At 54.8% G+C, this 16,734-nt stretch overlaps 2 protein-coding genes across 3 annotated transcripts in view; one reads left to right on the plus strand and one right to left on the minus strand.

Moving 5' to 3' along the window:
• LOC144952576 (uncharacterized) overlaps positions 1 to 13,919 on the minus strand; it is a 30,578-nt gene extending 16,659 nt beyond the window's left edge. Inside the window, exons 1-4 of one of the 2 annotated variants that reach the window (XM_078883046.1) lie at positions 13,651 to 13,919; positions 10,476 to 10,536; positions 3,532 to 3,614; positions 2,090 to 2,147 (exon numbers count right to left, since the gene is read on the minus strand). In XM_078883046.1, coding sequence (XP_078739172.1) covers positions 2,090 to 2,147; positions 3,532 to 3,614; positions 10,476 to 10,536; positions 13,651 to 13,709 — 261 coding nt within the window. In that variant the 5' untranslated portion in view covers positions 13,710 to 13,919. The remainder of the gene's footprint in view (positions 1 to 2,089; positions 2,148 to 3,531; positions 3,615 to 10,475; positions 10,537 to 13,650) is intronic. The other variant, XM_078883047.1, reaches the window with a different exon arrangement.
• A 1,188-nt stretch (positions 13,920 to 15,107) lies between these two features.
• The window catches only part of GNL1 (G protein nucleolar 1 (putative)), a 40,195-nt gene continuing 38,568 nt past the window's right edge, over positions 15,108 to 16,734 (plus strand). The window contains exon 1 of the mRNA XM_078883093.1: positions 15,108 to 15,276. Within this exon, the coding sequence (XP_078739219.1) occupies positions 15,204 to 15,276 (73 nt within the window). The 5' untranslated portion in view covers positions 15,108 to 15,203. The remainder of the gene's footprint in view (positions 15,277 to 16,734) is intronic.

The following is a 16,734-nucleotide window of genomic DNA, read 5'->3' on the forward strand; positions in this document are numbered from 1 at the left end:
ACAGAGACTCACACAGAGACTCACACAGAGACACACACACAGAGACTCACACAGAGACACACACAGAGACTCACACAGAGACACACACAGAGACTCACACAGAGACTCACACAGAGACACACACAGAGACTCACACAGAGACACACACTGAGACACACACAGAGACACACACTGAGACACACACAGAGACACACACTGAGACACACACAGAGACACACACAGAGACTCACACAGAGACACACACAGAGACTCACACAGAGACACACACAGAGACTCACACAGAGACTCACACAGAGACACACACAGAGACACACACAGAGACACACACTGAGACACACACAGAGACTCACACAGAGACACACACAGAGACTCACACAGAGACACACACAGAGACTCACACAGAGACTCACACAGAGACACACACAGAGACTCACACAGAGACACACACTGAGACACACACTGAGACACACACAGAGACACACACAGAGACACACACTGAGACACACACAGAGACACACACAGAGACTCACACAGAGACTCACACAGAGACACACACTGAGACTCACACAGAGACACACACAGAGACTCACACAGAGACACACACAGAGACTCACACAGAGACACACACAGAGACACACACAGACACACACAATGAGACACACACAGAGACACACACAGAGACACACACAGAGACACACACAGAGACTCACACAGAGACACACACAGAGACACACACAGAGACACACACAGAGACTCACACAGAGACACACACAGAGACACACACTGAGACTCACACAGAGACACACACAGAGACTCACACAGAGACACACACAGAGACTCACACAGAGACACACACAGAGACACACACAGAGACACACACAGAGACACACACAGAGACACACACAGAGACTCACACAGAGACACACACAGAGACACACACAGAGACTCACACAGAGACACACACAGAGACACACACAGAGACACACACTGAGACACACACAGAGACTCACACAGAGACACACACAGAGACTCACACAGAGACACACACAGAGACTCACACAGAGACTCACACAGAGACACACACAGAGACTCACACAGAGACACACACTGAGACACACACAGAGACACACACAGAGACACACACTGAGACACACACAGAGACACACACAGAGACTCACACAGAGACTCACACAGAGACACACACTGAGACTCACACAGAGACACACACAGAGACTCACACAGAGACACACACAGAGACTCACACAGAGACACACACAGAGACACACACAGACACACACAATGAGACACACACAGAGACACACACAGAGACACACACAGAGACACACACAGAGACTCACACAGAGACACACACAGAGACACACACAGAGACACACACAGAGACTCACACAGAGACACACACAGAGACACACACTGAGACTCACACAGAGACACACACAGAGACTCACACAGAGACACACACAGAGACTCACACAGAGACACACACAGAGACACACACAGAGACACACACAGAGACACACACAGAGACACACACAGAGACTCACACAGAGACACACACAGAGACACACACAGAGACTCACACAGAGACACACACAGAGACACACACAGAGACACACAATGAGACACACACAGAGACTCACACAGAGACTCACACAGAGACACACACTGAGACACACACAGAGACACACACAGAGACTCACACAGAGACTCACACAGAGACACACACAGAGACTCACACAGAGACACACACAGAGACACACACAGAGACACACACAGAGACACACACAGAGACTCACACAGAGACACACACTGAGACACACACAGAGACACACACTGAGACACACACAGAGACACACACAGAGACTCACACAGAGACTCACACAGAGACACACACAGAGACACACACAGAGACTCACACAGAGACACACACTGAGACACACACAGAGACTCACACAGAGACACACACTGAGACACACACAGAGACACACACAGAGACTCACACAGAGACACACACAGAGACTCACACAGAGACACACACAGAGACTCACACAGAGACACACACTGAGCTCACCAGCAGAAAGAGTCGCTTCTTCCCGACCTTCAGGAAGCCGATGACGGAGCCCCTGCCTCTGGAAATGAGACAGTGACCCCGCTCCGTGTGAGTCGCAATGCCGCTACTGCTGCTGATGATGCTGATGATGCTGCTGATGATGGTGCTGCTGCTGATGCTGATGATGCTGTTTCTGATGCTGCTGATGATGCTGCTGATGCTGCTGCTGATGATGATGCTGATGATGCTGATGATGATGCTGCTGCTGATGCTGATGATGCTGCTGCTGCTGCTGATGATGCTGATGATGCTGATGATGATGCTGATGATGCTGCTGCTGCTGATGCTGATGATGCTGCTGCGGCTGCTGATGCTGTTGCTGCTGATGATGATGATGATGATGCTGATGATGCTGCTGCTGATGCTGCTGATGATGATGATGATGCTGCTGATGATGCTGCTGCTGATGCTGCTGATGATGATGATGCTGCTGATGATGCTGCTGCTGATGCTGCTGATGCTGATGCTGCTGATGCTGCTGATGCTGCTGATGCTGATGCTGCTGATGCTGCTGATGCTGATGCTGCTGATGCTACTGCTGCTGCTGCTGCCGTGTGGCCTAGCCTAGAGGCACCCCACGATGTACGCGTGCGGGTGAGTGTGTGGGTGAGTGTGTGGGTGAGTGTGTGGGTGAGTGTGTGGGTGAGTGTGTGGGTGAGTGTGTGGGTGAGTGTGTGAGTGAGCGTGTGGGTGAGCGTGTGGGTGAGTGTGTGAGTGAGCGTGTGGGTGAGTGTGTGAGTGAGCGTGCGGGTGAGTGTGCGGGTGAGTGTGTGGGTGAGTGTGTGGGTGAGTGTGTGGGTGAGTGTGTGGGTGAGTGTGTGGGTGAGTGTGTGGGTGAGTGTGTGGGTGAGTGTGTGAGTGAGCGTGTGGGTGAGTGTGTGGGTGAGTGTGTGAGTGAGCGTGTGGGTGAGTGTGTGAGTGAGCGTGCGGGTGAGTGTGCGGGTGAGTGTGTGGGTGAGTGTGTGGGTGAGTGTGTGGGTGAGTGTGTGGGTGAGTGTGTGAGTGAGCGTGTGGGTGAGCGTGTGGGTGAGTGTGTGAGTGAGCGTGTGGGTGAGTGTGTGGGTGAGTGTGTGAGTGAGCGTGTGGGTGAGTGTGTGAGTGAGCGTGCGGGTGAGTGTGTGGGTGAGTGTGTGAGTGAGTGTGTGGGTGAGTGTGTGGGTGAGTGTGTGGGTGAGTGTGTGAGTGAGCGTGTGGGTGAGTGTGTGGGTGAGTGTGTGAGTGAGCGTGTGGGTGAGTGTGTGAGTGAGCGTGCGGGTGAGTGTGTGGGTGAGTGTGTGGGTGAGCGGGTGAGTGAGCGTGTGGGTGAGTGTACGGGTGAGTGTGTGTGTGAGCGTGTGGGTGAGTGAGCGTGTGGGTGAGCGTGTGGGTGAGCGTGCGGGTGAGCGTGCGGGTGAGTGCCTCACTCTCCGCCCGTCATCACGTAGAGCCGGTGCCCATTGCTGCTCATTCTCACCGCACTCGTGATTGTGCCGGACAGCCCCTGGGCCTGCAGGCACAGCACAGCCCAGCGGGTGAGCGTGTGGGTGAGTGTGTGGGTGAGTGTGTGGGTGAGTGTGTGGGTGGGTGAGTGTACGGATGAGTGTGTGGGTGAGTGTGTGGGTGAGTGTGTGGGTGGGTGAGTGTACAGATGAGTGTGTGGGTGAGTGTACGGATGAGTGTGTGGGTGAGTGTGCGGGTGAGTGTGTGGGTGAGTGTGTGTGTGAGCCTGCAGGCACAGCACAGCCCAGCGGGTGAGCGAGCGGGTGAGCGTGTGGGTGAGCGTGTGGGTGAGTGTGTGGGTGAGTGTGTGGGTGAGTGTGTGGGTGAATGTACGGATGAGTGTGTGGGTGAGTGTACGGATGAGTGTGTGGGTGAGTGTGTGGGTGAGTGTACGGATGAGTGTGTGGGTGAGTGTGTGGGTGAGTGTGTGGGTGAGTGTGTGGGTGAGTGTGTGGGTGAGTGTGTGGGTGAGTGTACGGATGAGTGTGTGGGTGAGTGTGCGGGTGAGTGTGTGGGTGAGTGTGTGTGTGAGCCTGCAGGCACAGCGCAGCACAGCGGGTGAGTGTGTGGGTGAGTGTGTGGGTGAGTGTGTGGGTGAGTGTGTGCGGGTGAGTGTGTGAGTGTGTGTGCGGGTGAGTGTGTGGGTGAGCGTGTGGGTGAGTGTGTGGGTGAGTGTGTGGGTGAGTGTGTGGGTGAGTGTGTGGGTGAGCGTGTGGGTGAGTGTGTGGGTGAGTGTGTGGGTGAGTGTACGGATGAGTGTGTGGGTGAGTGTGCGGGTGAGTGTGCAGGCACAGCACAGCACAGCGGGTGAGTGTGTGGGTGAGTGTGTGGGTGAGTGTGTGGGTGAGTGTGTGCGGGTGAGTGTGTGAGTGTGTGTGCGGGTGAGTGTGTGGGTGAGCGTGTGGGTGAGTGTGTGGGTGAGTGTGTGGGTGAGTGTGCAGGCACAGCGCAGCACAGCGGGTGAGCGAGTGGGTGAGCGTGCGGGTGAGCGAGCGGGTGAGTGTGTGTGTGTGTGTGAGCCTGCAGGCACAGCGCAGCACAGCGGGTGAGTGTGAGGGTGAGTGTGTGGGTGAGCGTGTGCGTGTGAGCGTGCGGGTGAGCGTGTGGGTGAGTGTACGGGTGAGTGTGTGGGTGAGTGTGTGTGAGTGTGTGTGTGAGTGTGTGTGCAAGCTTGTGCCGGAGGCCCCGGGGGGTCAGGCTTCTATGACGTCTCCTGGCCAAACCCCATTTGGCGGAGCCAGGAGATTGAATTTTAACCCTCGGGGCTCCTCCAGAAACAACGAAAAACCATTGCGGATGGCCACGTGGAATGTTCGAACGCTCACTGCGGAGGAGAGGCTGCCACTCCTCTGTCGGGAGCTGGACCGGTACCGCCTGGATCTCTGTGGCATTCAGGAGGTCCGGTGGACCGGTTCTGGCTCCTGCCACCATGAGGGGTGGACAGTCCTCTACTCGGGGCAGGAGACTGCCAAACAACAGGGTGTGGCTCTTCTTCTGAACAAAAGAATGAAGGGGGCGTGGGAGCGTGGCGGTGAGGTGTGGGAAGCTGTAAGCCCCAGGCTACTTTGGGCTCGCCTTCCCATCAACCAGAGGCGAGGAGTGGTGGTCGTGGTTACTTATGCCCCCACCGAAGACGAACATCTGTGGAGGGATGCAGGCAAAGCCGATGAGTCGGACGCTTTCTATGACCTCCTGTCACAGGTGCTGGCTAAAGTGGCCACTCGGGACAGAGTCATCTTGTTGGGTGACTTCAATGCCCGAGTTGGTCATGATACTGGCACCTGGTCTGGAGTGATTGGAAGGCATGGGCCAGATCAGCTCAATAATAACGGTAGGAGGCTGCTAGATTTTTGTGCAGCCCATGGGCTTGTAATTACCAACACGCTCTTCCGGCATCGGCGCATCCACACAACATCATGGATACATGCCGGGTCCAAGCAAGAACATCTGCTGGACTACGTAGTGACGGACCAGCGGATGCGAGCCCATGTCCTTGACACCAGGACCTACCGTGGAGCTGATCTGCCCTCTGACCATCGACTAGTCATCTGTAAGATGCGCCTGCCATTCTTCCACTCCGGTGGTGGGTGTACACCCAGGATCCCATTCCAACCAAAAGTGGCCTGGTCTAAGTTAGCTGATGAAAGTTGCAAGCGAGAATTTCATCATCGCTTGCAGCTGGGGTTGGCATCGTCCCCCACTCCACCTGATGTCGAGGGTAAATGGGCGAGGTTTAAGACTGTGACTCATGCAGCTGCAATGGCTGCTTTGGGTACGCGGTCCAGACCTCCCCGGGAACCCTGGCTGACGGAGGAGGTGTTCAGGTTAATTGAGAAAAAGCGACAGGCCCACTCTCATCGCCTACAGCATCCCACGTCAGAGAATGAGGAGGTTTACCGCAGTCTTCGCTCGGAGGTTCGGAGAGCCGTGAGGCGCTGTAAGGATGGGTGGTGGTCGCGGGTTGCTGAGGAGATGGAGTCTGCCTCAGTGGCCCGCGATCACAAATCACTATTTAACTCCATCAAAAAAGTAACCTGCAGCGCCACACCTATTACCATCATTAGAGGAAAAAACGGTGATCCAATCTCCGACCCCCAGGAAAAGGTTTGCAGATTTGCTGAGCATTTCTGTGAGGTCCTGGGGGAGGGAAAATCTCTCAGCCAGGAAAACATCATGGCACAAAGTGGGGATAACCCTGCTGAGGCTGCGGTGCCTCAAATATTGGAAGAGGTCACCCCCTGTGAGTGGCTGGCTGAGGTACCGGCTGTTGAGGAAGTACTGAGGGCGATCCGGAGTCTGAGACCAGGGAAGGCACCGGGCAGAGATGATCTCCCAGGCGAAATGCTGAGGGAGGGTGGCGTTTGTGCACAGACTGCCCTATATGACATCATAACAACAGTCTGGACCACTGGACGGGTTCCGCAGGACTGGAAGGATGCCCTGGTGGTCCCCCTCTTTAAGAAGGGGGACCGTACCGACTGTAACAACTACAGGGGCATCTCACTCCTCAGTGTGCCGGGTAAGGTCCTGGCAAGGATTATTCAACATCGCCTTGCTAGGCATGCTGAGGAGAGGCTTGCGGAGCCCCAATGTGGTTTCAGGAAAGGGCGGTCCTGCACAGATGCCATATTTTCTGTCCGTCTGCTACAGCAGAGGTGTAGGGAATTCCAAAAAGACCTACATCTCTGCTTTATTGACCTGGTCAAGGCCTATGATACCATCAGTAGGACTGGGCTCTGGGTTGTTCTTCGTGCTTTCGGAGTCCCTGACCCTCTGCTCACGATCATTAAGGACCTTCATGATGGTGAGCGGGCCCGGGTAAAACTACGTGGCCGGGAGTCGGAGCCTTTCCCTGTACACCTTGGGGTGCGACAGGGATGTCCTCTGGCTCCCACATTATTTAACATCTATTTCGACTGCGTAGTTCGTGAAGCCTTCAATAGCTGTACCGGGGGAATTACCATTTGGTACAGATACAATGGGAGGCTGATCGACGCCCGGGTGCGATCAAGGGATGGCTCCCTATTGGTCAACCACGTTATGTATGCCGATGATTTGGTAATAGCTGCTCATTCAGAAGAGGAGTTGGAGACGCTGCTGCTGAGACTGGAGCGTGCCACTAAGAGGTGGGGCCTTACCATCAGCCCCACCAAAACTAAGCACCTGCCTGGGTATTTTGTACCATCGGGCACTCCGCCCCCACAACTCCCAATCGGTGATGGGGCAGTTGTGGAGAGAGTAGAGAGTTTCCCATACCTGGGCAGTGTGCTCATGACCGGCTCCAGTTTATCAGCAGAGGTCTCACTCCGAATCAGTCGAGCGGCAATATCTTTTCATCGGTTGCGTAACGCTGTGTGGAAGCTACCTGGTCTGTCGCTCCGCACGAAGCTTCAGGTCTTCTCGGCCACGGTCATTCCCTCCCTTCTCTATGCTTGCGAAACGTGGACCCCCCTAGTGGAGCATCTTCGCCGGTTGGAAACATTTAGGCTGGCCTGCCTACGATCCATCCTGGGTTTAACCAGGCTGGATTGTGTGAGGAGCTCACAAGTCCTTGAAAGATCTGGGCAAAGTCCCATCAGTGAGCTCCTCCGGCAGGCAAGGCTGCGTTGGCTGGGTCATGTAGCCCGCATGCCCAGCCACCGCATGCCTAAACAGCTTTTGTTCGGCCGGATCGAGGGGGCTAAACGGGCGCGGCACGGGCTAGAGAAGAGATGGAGTGATGTGGTACAGGAGGACGTGGAGCTGAGTGGACTTGCCGATGACTGGTACCAGCGGTGTCAAGATCGGCCTCAGTGGAGGAGGCTCGTGAAGGACGCTACTGGGCAGTTGGAGGCAGTCGCCCTCCAACAACAACGGAGGGCGGAGGAGCGACGCTCACAACAACGAGCGGAGCGCCGGGTGGCTAAAGCACAGCAAGTTGGCACAGTAGGGGGCACAGGTGGTGCATCAGCCAGTCATCTCGGTCATCTCGGTCAGTCGACCCGTGGCACCTGGGTCTGCCCCGTGACCTCCTGCCAGCGGGCGTTCGACACTTCACGTGGCCTCAAAGTGCACATGGCCTGGCACAAGCGTCGTGGTGACGTCACCGCCACTTAGTGGCGAATGGCGGTTGTTGTTGTTGTTGAGTGTGTGTGCGGGTGAGTGTGTGGGTGAGTGTGCAGGCACAGCACAGCACAGCGGGTGAGTGTGAGGGTGAGTGTGTGGGTGAGTGTGTGTGTGTGCGTGTGAGCGTGCGGGTGAGCGTGTGGGTGAGTGTACGGGTGAGTGTGTGGGTGAGCGTGTGTGTGTGCGTGTGAGCATGCGGGTGAGCGTGTGGGTGAGTGTACGGGTGAGTGTGTGGGTGAGTGTGTGTGAGTGTGTGAGTGTGTGTGTGAGTGTGTGTGCGGGTGAGTGTGCAGGCACAGCACAGCACAGCGGGTGAGCGAGCGGGTGAGCGTGTGGGTGAGTGTGTGGGTGAGTGTGTGGGTGAGTGTGTGGGTGAGTGTGTGGGTGAGTGTACGGATGAGTGTGTGGGTGAGTGTGCGGGTGAGTGTGTGGGTGAGTGTGTGTGTGAGCCTGCAGGCACAGCACAGCACAGCGGGTGAGCGAGCGGGTGAGCGTGTGGGTGAGTGTGTGTGCGGGTGAGTGTGTGAGTGTGTGTGCGGGTGAGTGTGTGGGTGAGCGTGTGGGTGAGTGTGTGAGTGTGTGTGCGGGTGAGTGTGTGGGTGAGTGTGTGGGTGAGTGTGCAGGCACAGCGCACCACAGCGGGTGAGCGAGTGGGTGAGCGTGCGGGTGAGCGAGCGGGTGAGTGTGAGTGTGTGAGCCTGCAGGCACAGCACAGCACAGCGGGTGAGTGTGAGGGTGAGTGTGTGGGTGAGTGTGTGGGTGAGCGTGTGTGTGTGCGTGTGAGCGTGCGGGTGAGCGTGTGGGTGAGTGTACGGGTGAGTGTGTGTGTGAGCCTGCAGGCACAGCACAGCAGGTGAGTGTACGGGTGAGCGTGCGGGTGTGTGTGCGGGTGAGCGTGTGGGTGAGCGTGTGTGCGGGTGAGCGTGCAGGTGAGCGAGCGGGTGAGCGTGTGTGTGAGTGTGCGGGTGAGTGTGTGGGTGAGCGAGCGGGTGAGCGTGTGTGTGAGTGTGCGGGTGAGTGTGTGGGTGAGCGTGCGGGTGAGCGTGCGGGTGAGCGTGTGGGTGAGCGTGCGGGTGAGCGTGAACTTTCAAGGATTTGTGAGCTCCTCACACAATCCAGCCTAGTTAAACCCAGGATGGATCGTAGGCAGGCCAGCCCCAATGTTTCATAGACACCCATAGACACCCCATAGACACCCATAGACACCCATAGACACCCATAGACACCCCATAGACACCCCATAGACACCCATAGACACCCATAGACACCCATAGACACCCCATAGACACCCCATAGACACCCCATAGACACCCATAGACACCCATAGACACCCATAGACACCCCATAGACACCCCATAGACACCCATAGACACCCCATAGACACCCCATAGACACCCATAGACACCCATAGACACCCATAGACACCCATAGACACCCCATAGACACCCCATAGACACCCCATAGACACCCATAGACACCCCATAGACACCCCATAGACACCCATAGACACCCATAGACACCCCATAGACACCCCATAGACACCCATAGACACCCATAGACACCCATAGACACCCCATAGACACCCCATAGACACCCCATAGACACCCATAGACACCCCATAGACACCCCATAGACACCCATAGACACCCATAGACACCCCATAGACACCCATAGACACCCATAGACACCCCATAGACACCCATAGACACCCATAGACACCCATAGACACCCCATAGACACCCATAGACACCCCATAGACACCCCATAGACACCCCATAGACACCCCATAGACACCCAATGACACCCCATAGACACCCATAGACACCCATATACACCCCATAGACACCCCATAGACACCCATAGACACCACGATGACGATGACGACGGCTGGTTGGGGTGGTGCTGGTGGTGTCACTCTTCGTGTTATTTTGTCGAGGAGTTCGGGGGGGGGGGGGCACGTCAGGGGCCGCACTAAAAGCCACCGAAAGGGGCCGCCAGGTGCCCCCCCCCCCCCCCTGCGTACACACACACACACGTACACACACACGTACACACACACACACACACGTGGACACACACGTGGACACACACGCACACGTGGACACACACACACACACACGCGGGGACACACACACACGCGGACACACACACACGCGCACACACGCGGACACACGCACGCACGTGGACACACACGCACGTGGACACACGCACGTGGACACACACGCACGTGGACACACATGGAGACATCCGCCCCCCGACTCACCCGGGATGACGCCCTCCCCATCGCATCGACGACGGAGGCGATCTGCTGGGACAGCCCCGACCTGCTCGCGGCGGAGACGACACGCGGAGACACGGAGACACAGAGACACGCGGAGACACGCGGAGACACGCGGAGACACACGGAGACACGCACAGACATCGAGACACGCGGAGACATGGAGACACGCGGAGACACACGGAGACACGCGGAGACACACGGAGACACACGGAGACACGGAGACACGCGGAGACACACGGAGACACGCACAGACATCGAGACACGCGGAGACACACGGAGACACGCGGAGACACACGGAGACACACGGAGACACGCACACACACCGAGACACGCGGAGACACGCGGAGACACAGAGACACGCGGAGACACACGGAGACACGCACAGACATCGAGACACGCGGAGACATGGAGACACGCGGAGACACACGGAGACACACGGAGACACGCGGAGACACACGGAGACACACACACACCGAGACACGCGGAGACACACGGAGACACGCGGAGACACACGGAGACACACACACACACCGAGACACGCGGAGACACACGGAGACACGCGGAGACACACGGAGACACACACACACACGGAGACACGCGGAGACACACGGAGACACACACACCGAGACACGCGGAGACACACGGAGACACGCGGAGACACACGGAGACACACACACACACCGAGACACACACAGACACGGAGACACACACACACACCGAGACACACACAGACACGGAGACACACACACCGAGACACACACAGACACGGAGACACACACACACACCGAGACACACACAGACACGGAGACACACACACCGAGACACACACAGACACGGAGATACACACACAGAGACACACACAGACACGGAGATACACACACACACACACCGACACACACGCACACCGAGACACACACAGACACGGAGACACGCGGAGACACGAGAGGGCCCGGGTTTAGTTTTGTTGTCTTTGTGTAAAACGTGGAGACCGTGTCCAATGTGAATCTGACACGGCCACTGTGAATCTGACACGGCCACCGTGAATCTGACACGCCCACTGTGAATCTGACACGGCCACTGTGAATCTGACACGGCCACTGTGAATCTGACACGGCCACTGTGAATCTGATACGGTCGCTGTGAATCTGACACGGCCACTGTGAATCTGACACGGCCACTGTGAATCTGACACGGCCGCTGTGAATCTGACACGGCCACCGTGAATCTGACACGGCCAATGTGAATCTGACACGGCCAATGTGAATCTGACACGGCCACCGTGAATCTGACACGGCCAATGTGAATCTGACACGGCCAATGTGAATCTGACACAGTCGCTGTGAATCTGACACGGCCAATGTGAATCTGACACGGCCAATGTGAATCTGACACGGCCACCTTGAATCTGACACGGCCAATGTGAATCTGACACGGCCACCGTGAATCTGACACGGCCAATGTGAATCTGACACGGCCAATGTGAATCTGACACGGTCGCTGTGAATCTGACACGGCCACCGTGAATCTGACACGGCCACTGTGAATCTGACACGGCCGCTGTGAATCTGACACGGTCACCGTGAATCTGACACGGCCACTGTCAATCTGACACGGCCACTGTGAATCTGACACGGCCACCGTGAATCTGACACGGCCACCGTGAATCTGACACGTCCACCGTGAATCTGACACGGCCACTGTGAATCTGACACGGCCACTGTGAATCTGACACGGCCACTGTGAATCTGACACGGCCGCTGTGAATTTGACACGGCCGCTGTGAATCTGACACGGTCACTGTGAATCTGACACGGCCAATGTGAATCTGACACGGCCACTGTGAATCTGACACGGCCACTGTGAATCTGACACGGTCACTGTGAATCTGACACGGTCACTGTGAATCTGACACGGACGCCGTGAATCTGACACGGCCACTGTGAATCTGACACGGCCACTGTGAATCTGACACGGCCACTGTGAATCTGACACGGACGCCGTGAATCTGACACGGCCACTGTGAATCTGACACGGCCACTGTGAATCTGACACGGCCACTGTGAATCTGACACGGCCGCTGTGAATCTGACACGGCCACTGTGAATCTGACACGGCCAATGTGAATCTGACACGGCCACTGTGAATCTGACACGGCCACTGTGAATCTGACACGGCCACTGTGAATCTGACACGGCCACTGTGAATCTGACACGGCCACTGTGAATCTGACACGGCCGCTGTGAATCTGACACGGCCGCTGTGAATCTGACACGGCCACTGTGAATCTGACACGGCCACTGTGAATCTGACACGGCCGCTGTGAATCTGACACGGCCACTGTGAATCTGACACGGCCGCTGTGAATCTGACACGGCCACTGTGAATCTGACACGGCCGCTGTGAATCTGACACGGCCACTGTGAATCTGACACGGCCACCGTGAATCTGACACGGTCGCCGTGAATCTGACACGGCCACTGTGAATCTGACACGGCCGCTGTGAATCTGACACGGCCACCGTGAATCTGACACGGCCAATGTGAATCTGACACGGCCGCTGTGAATCTGACACGGCCACCGTGAATCTGACACGGCCAATGTGAATCTGACACGGCCACTGTGAATCTGACACGGCCACCGTGAATCTGACACGGCCACCGTGAATCTGACACGGCCACCGTGAATCTGACACGGTCGCTGTGAATCTGACACGGCCACTGTGAATCTGACACGGCCACTGTGAATCTGACACGGCCACTGTGAATCTGACACGGCCACTATAAATCTGACACGGCCGCTGTGAATCTGACACGGTCGCCGTGAATCTGACACGGCCGCCGTGAATCTGACACGGCCGCCGTGAATCTGACACGGCCACTGTGAATCTGACACGGCCGCTGTGAATCTGACACGGTCGCTGTGAATCTGACACGGCCACTGTGAATCTGACACGGCCACTGTGAATCTGACACGGCCACTGTGAATCTGACACGGCCACTATAAATCTGACACGGCCGCTGTGAATCTGACACGGTCGCCGTGAATCTGACACGGCCGCCGTGAATCTGACACGGCCGCCGTGAATCTGACACGGCCACTGTGAATCTGACACGGCCGCTGTGAATCTGACACGGCCACTGTGACCCACTCCACTCACCCGTCAATCAGGGCGATCCTCTCCCCCATCGCTTGTTTCACGTTGAAGGGAAACTCCATGATGGTTGAATAGCAACAATTTTTTGTTGTTTTACGTCAAATAAAAACATATAAACTACCGAACGAACAAATCAATACATTAAAAGGAGAGGGGGTGAAATGGGGCTAATTAAACCGTAGCCAACAAAGGGAACGTCTACAATGCACACCGATTAGCATTTTAACAACAACAAAATACACAATTTAAACGCAATGCAACAACATCCTATGGTAACTGGGGATCCCTGTGTGTGAGAGGGGCGGGGCTATGACGTAATCCCCCCTCTCCTCCTCCCGTCGCCCTAGCAACCGCCACGGTTTAACTCACTCACTGCCGCCTCCAGGGCAGAATCTTTATTGTTAAGTTGGCAATTCGGCGCCCGTAGGTTTCAATTAGACGTGGTAGGGGGCGGGGCGTGTTAACGTTACAAATGCCAAATGCCCCCAGGGCGTTTTGCAACACGCGATAATTGAAACCGGCAGAATTGATGCCCCCCCACCACGACTCACACGCCCCGCCCCTCCTACCCCCGAGTCAATATCGCCCCCACCCACCCACCGTGGGTTGTACCATTTCTGAGTGAGTTGTAGGGGTGGTGGTGGTGGTGGAAGTCGTGATCCAGATGATTATTTCGATTTAAAGCTTTCGTGACTGCAGGGATTCATCTTCTTGGTTCTGTCGAAAAAGTCACGTAGAAGGGAAATATTAAAATAAAATAAATAAAACATAATAAAATATTATTTTATTATGTTTTATTTTTATTATTCTTTGTTCTTTCGGTAAAGTCACGTCGATAAAAAATAAAAATTTTAGTAAATTAAAAATAAATAAATTATATCTTTCTCTTCTACCTACGTGACTTTACCGAAAAAATCAACAATATGAATTCCTGCGGTCAAGAAAGTTTTACTTCAAAACGAGCCACTTTATAAGTTGAGATGATAGCTTCCCCCCCCCCACTAGCCCCGAGTTGGACTCGTCAATCGTTTATAAGTTGACATGATAGCTTCTCCCCCCCTCCACTAACCCCGATTTGGACTCGTCCGATGTTTATAAGTTGAGATGATGACTCCCCCCCCCCCCACTAGCTTCCGAGTTGGAACCGTCCGATGTTGATAAGTTGAGATGATGACTTCTCCCCCCCCCCCACTAGCCCCGAGTTAGACTCGTCCATCATTTATAGGTTAAGATAATAGCTTCTCCCCCCTTCCACTAGCCCCGAGTTGGACTCGCCCATCGTTTATAAGTTGAGACGATAGCTTCTCCCCCCCCCCCACACACTAGCCCCGAGTTGGACTCGCCCGATGTTTATAAGTTGAGACGATAGCTTCCCCCCCCACACACTAGCCCCGAGTTGGACTCGTCCATCGTTTATAACTTCACGTGACGACACACACACCACGTGTTCCAGACCGCACGTGTGTTTTTGTACAGTGCAGTTGGGAGGCCGAACAGCGTTTAACAAGTAACCATTTCAACGAACCTTTTGATTTATACGCTTTTATTTTTTAGCCATGCCCAGAAAGAAACCTTTCAGCATGAAACAGAAGAAAAGGCAACTTAAGGAGAAACGCGAGAAGAAACGAGGTTGATGCAAAATCTTGTTATCTCATTAATATATTTCTTTGCGTGTCAATGTCATGTTTCGATTTAAAGCTTTCGTGAATGCAGGGATTCATCTTCTTGGTTCTTTCGGTAAAGTCATCACGTAGAAGGGAAATAATAAAAATAAAACTTCATAAAATACAATTCTCACGACGTTTCGGCCACAACGCAAGCAGCCGTCCTCGGGTGAAGAACAGGTCTGTCATTCAGACGCTGTCTTTCCGACAGACCTGTTCTTCACCTGAGGACGGCTGCTTGCGTTGTGGCCGAAACGTCGTGAGAATTGTATTTTATTATAAACAAACAGGTCATTCAGATGCTGTCTTTCCGACAGATCTGTTCTTCGCCTGAGGACGGCTGCTTGCGTTGTGGCCGAAACGTCGTGAGAATTGTATTTTATTATAAACAAACAGGTCTGTCATTCAGACTCTGTCCTCTCGACAGACCTGTTCTCCACCTGAGGACGGCTGCTTGCGTTGTGGCCGAAAACGTCGTGAGAATTGTATTTTATTATGTTTTATTTTTTTATTATTTCTCTTCTACGTGACTTTACCGAAAGAACCAAGACGAATGTCATGTTTAATCATACGGCGTGTTCTGGAATATAATACGCACTTCCCCTCCCACCTGTGTTTTAAAACAAGATAATCCGCGAGCTGTGTGTGAATTCGTGACCGGGTCCGTATCGTCAGTGACACTGGCACCCAGGTCTCTGTCTGTGTGTGCGTCTCACAACCCCGGCTGTACGCCAACGTTACGATAGATCGATACTGGATATGTTAGTGCACATACAGTATAGCAGCTTTGATTGCAATCGCCTGGTTTGCTGGAGGTCGTGGGTTCGAGACCGACCCTGACGATGCCTGCTGCTGTAGATTTCGAATCTGCGTCTCATCATCATCATCACGGTGGCTAGGAGATGTTAACTGCCTCGCCTGGTGTACAGGAGGTCGTGGGTTCGAGACCGATCCTAACGCCTGCTGCTGTAGATTTGGAGTCTGCGTCTCTCTCTCTCATCATCATCACGGTGGCTAGGAGATGTTGACTACCTCGCCTGGTGTACAGGAGGTCGTGGGTTCGATCGCGACCCTGACGATGCCTGCTGCTGCTGTATATTTGGAGTTTGCGTCTCTCTCTCATCATCATCACGGTGGCATGGAGATGTTAACTACCTCGCCTGGTGTGCAGGAGGTCGTGGGTTCGAGCCCGACCCTGATGCCTGCTGCTTGCTGCATATTTGGAGTCTGCATGTGGCTAGGAGATGTTAACTACCTCGCCTGGTACACAGGAGGTCGTGGGTTCGAGCCCGACCCTTGACGACGCCTGCTGCTGTATATTTGGAGTCTGCGTCTCTCTCTCATCATCACGGTGGCTAGGAGATGTTAACTACCTCGCCTGGTGTACAGGAGGTCGTGGGTTCGATCGCGACCCTGACGATGC

Source organism: Lampetra fluviatilis, chromosome 68 (assembly GCF_964198595.1).
Source record: "Lampetra fluviatilis chromosome 68, kcLamFluv1.1, whole genome shotgun sequence".
In the NCBI taxonomy this organism is placed as follows: domain Eukaryota; kingdom Metazoa; phylum Chordata; class Hyperoartia; order Petromyzontiformes; family Petromyzontidae; genus Lampetra; species Lampetra fluviatilis.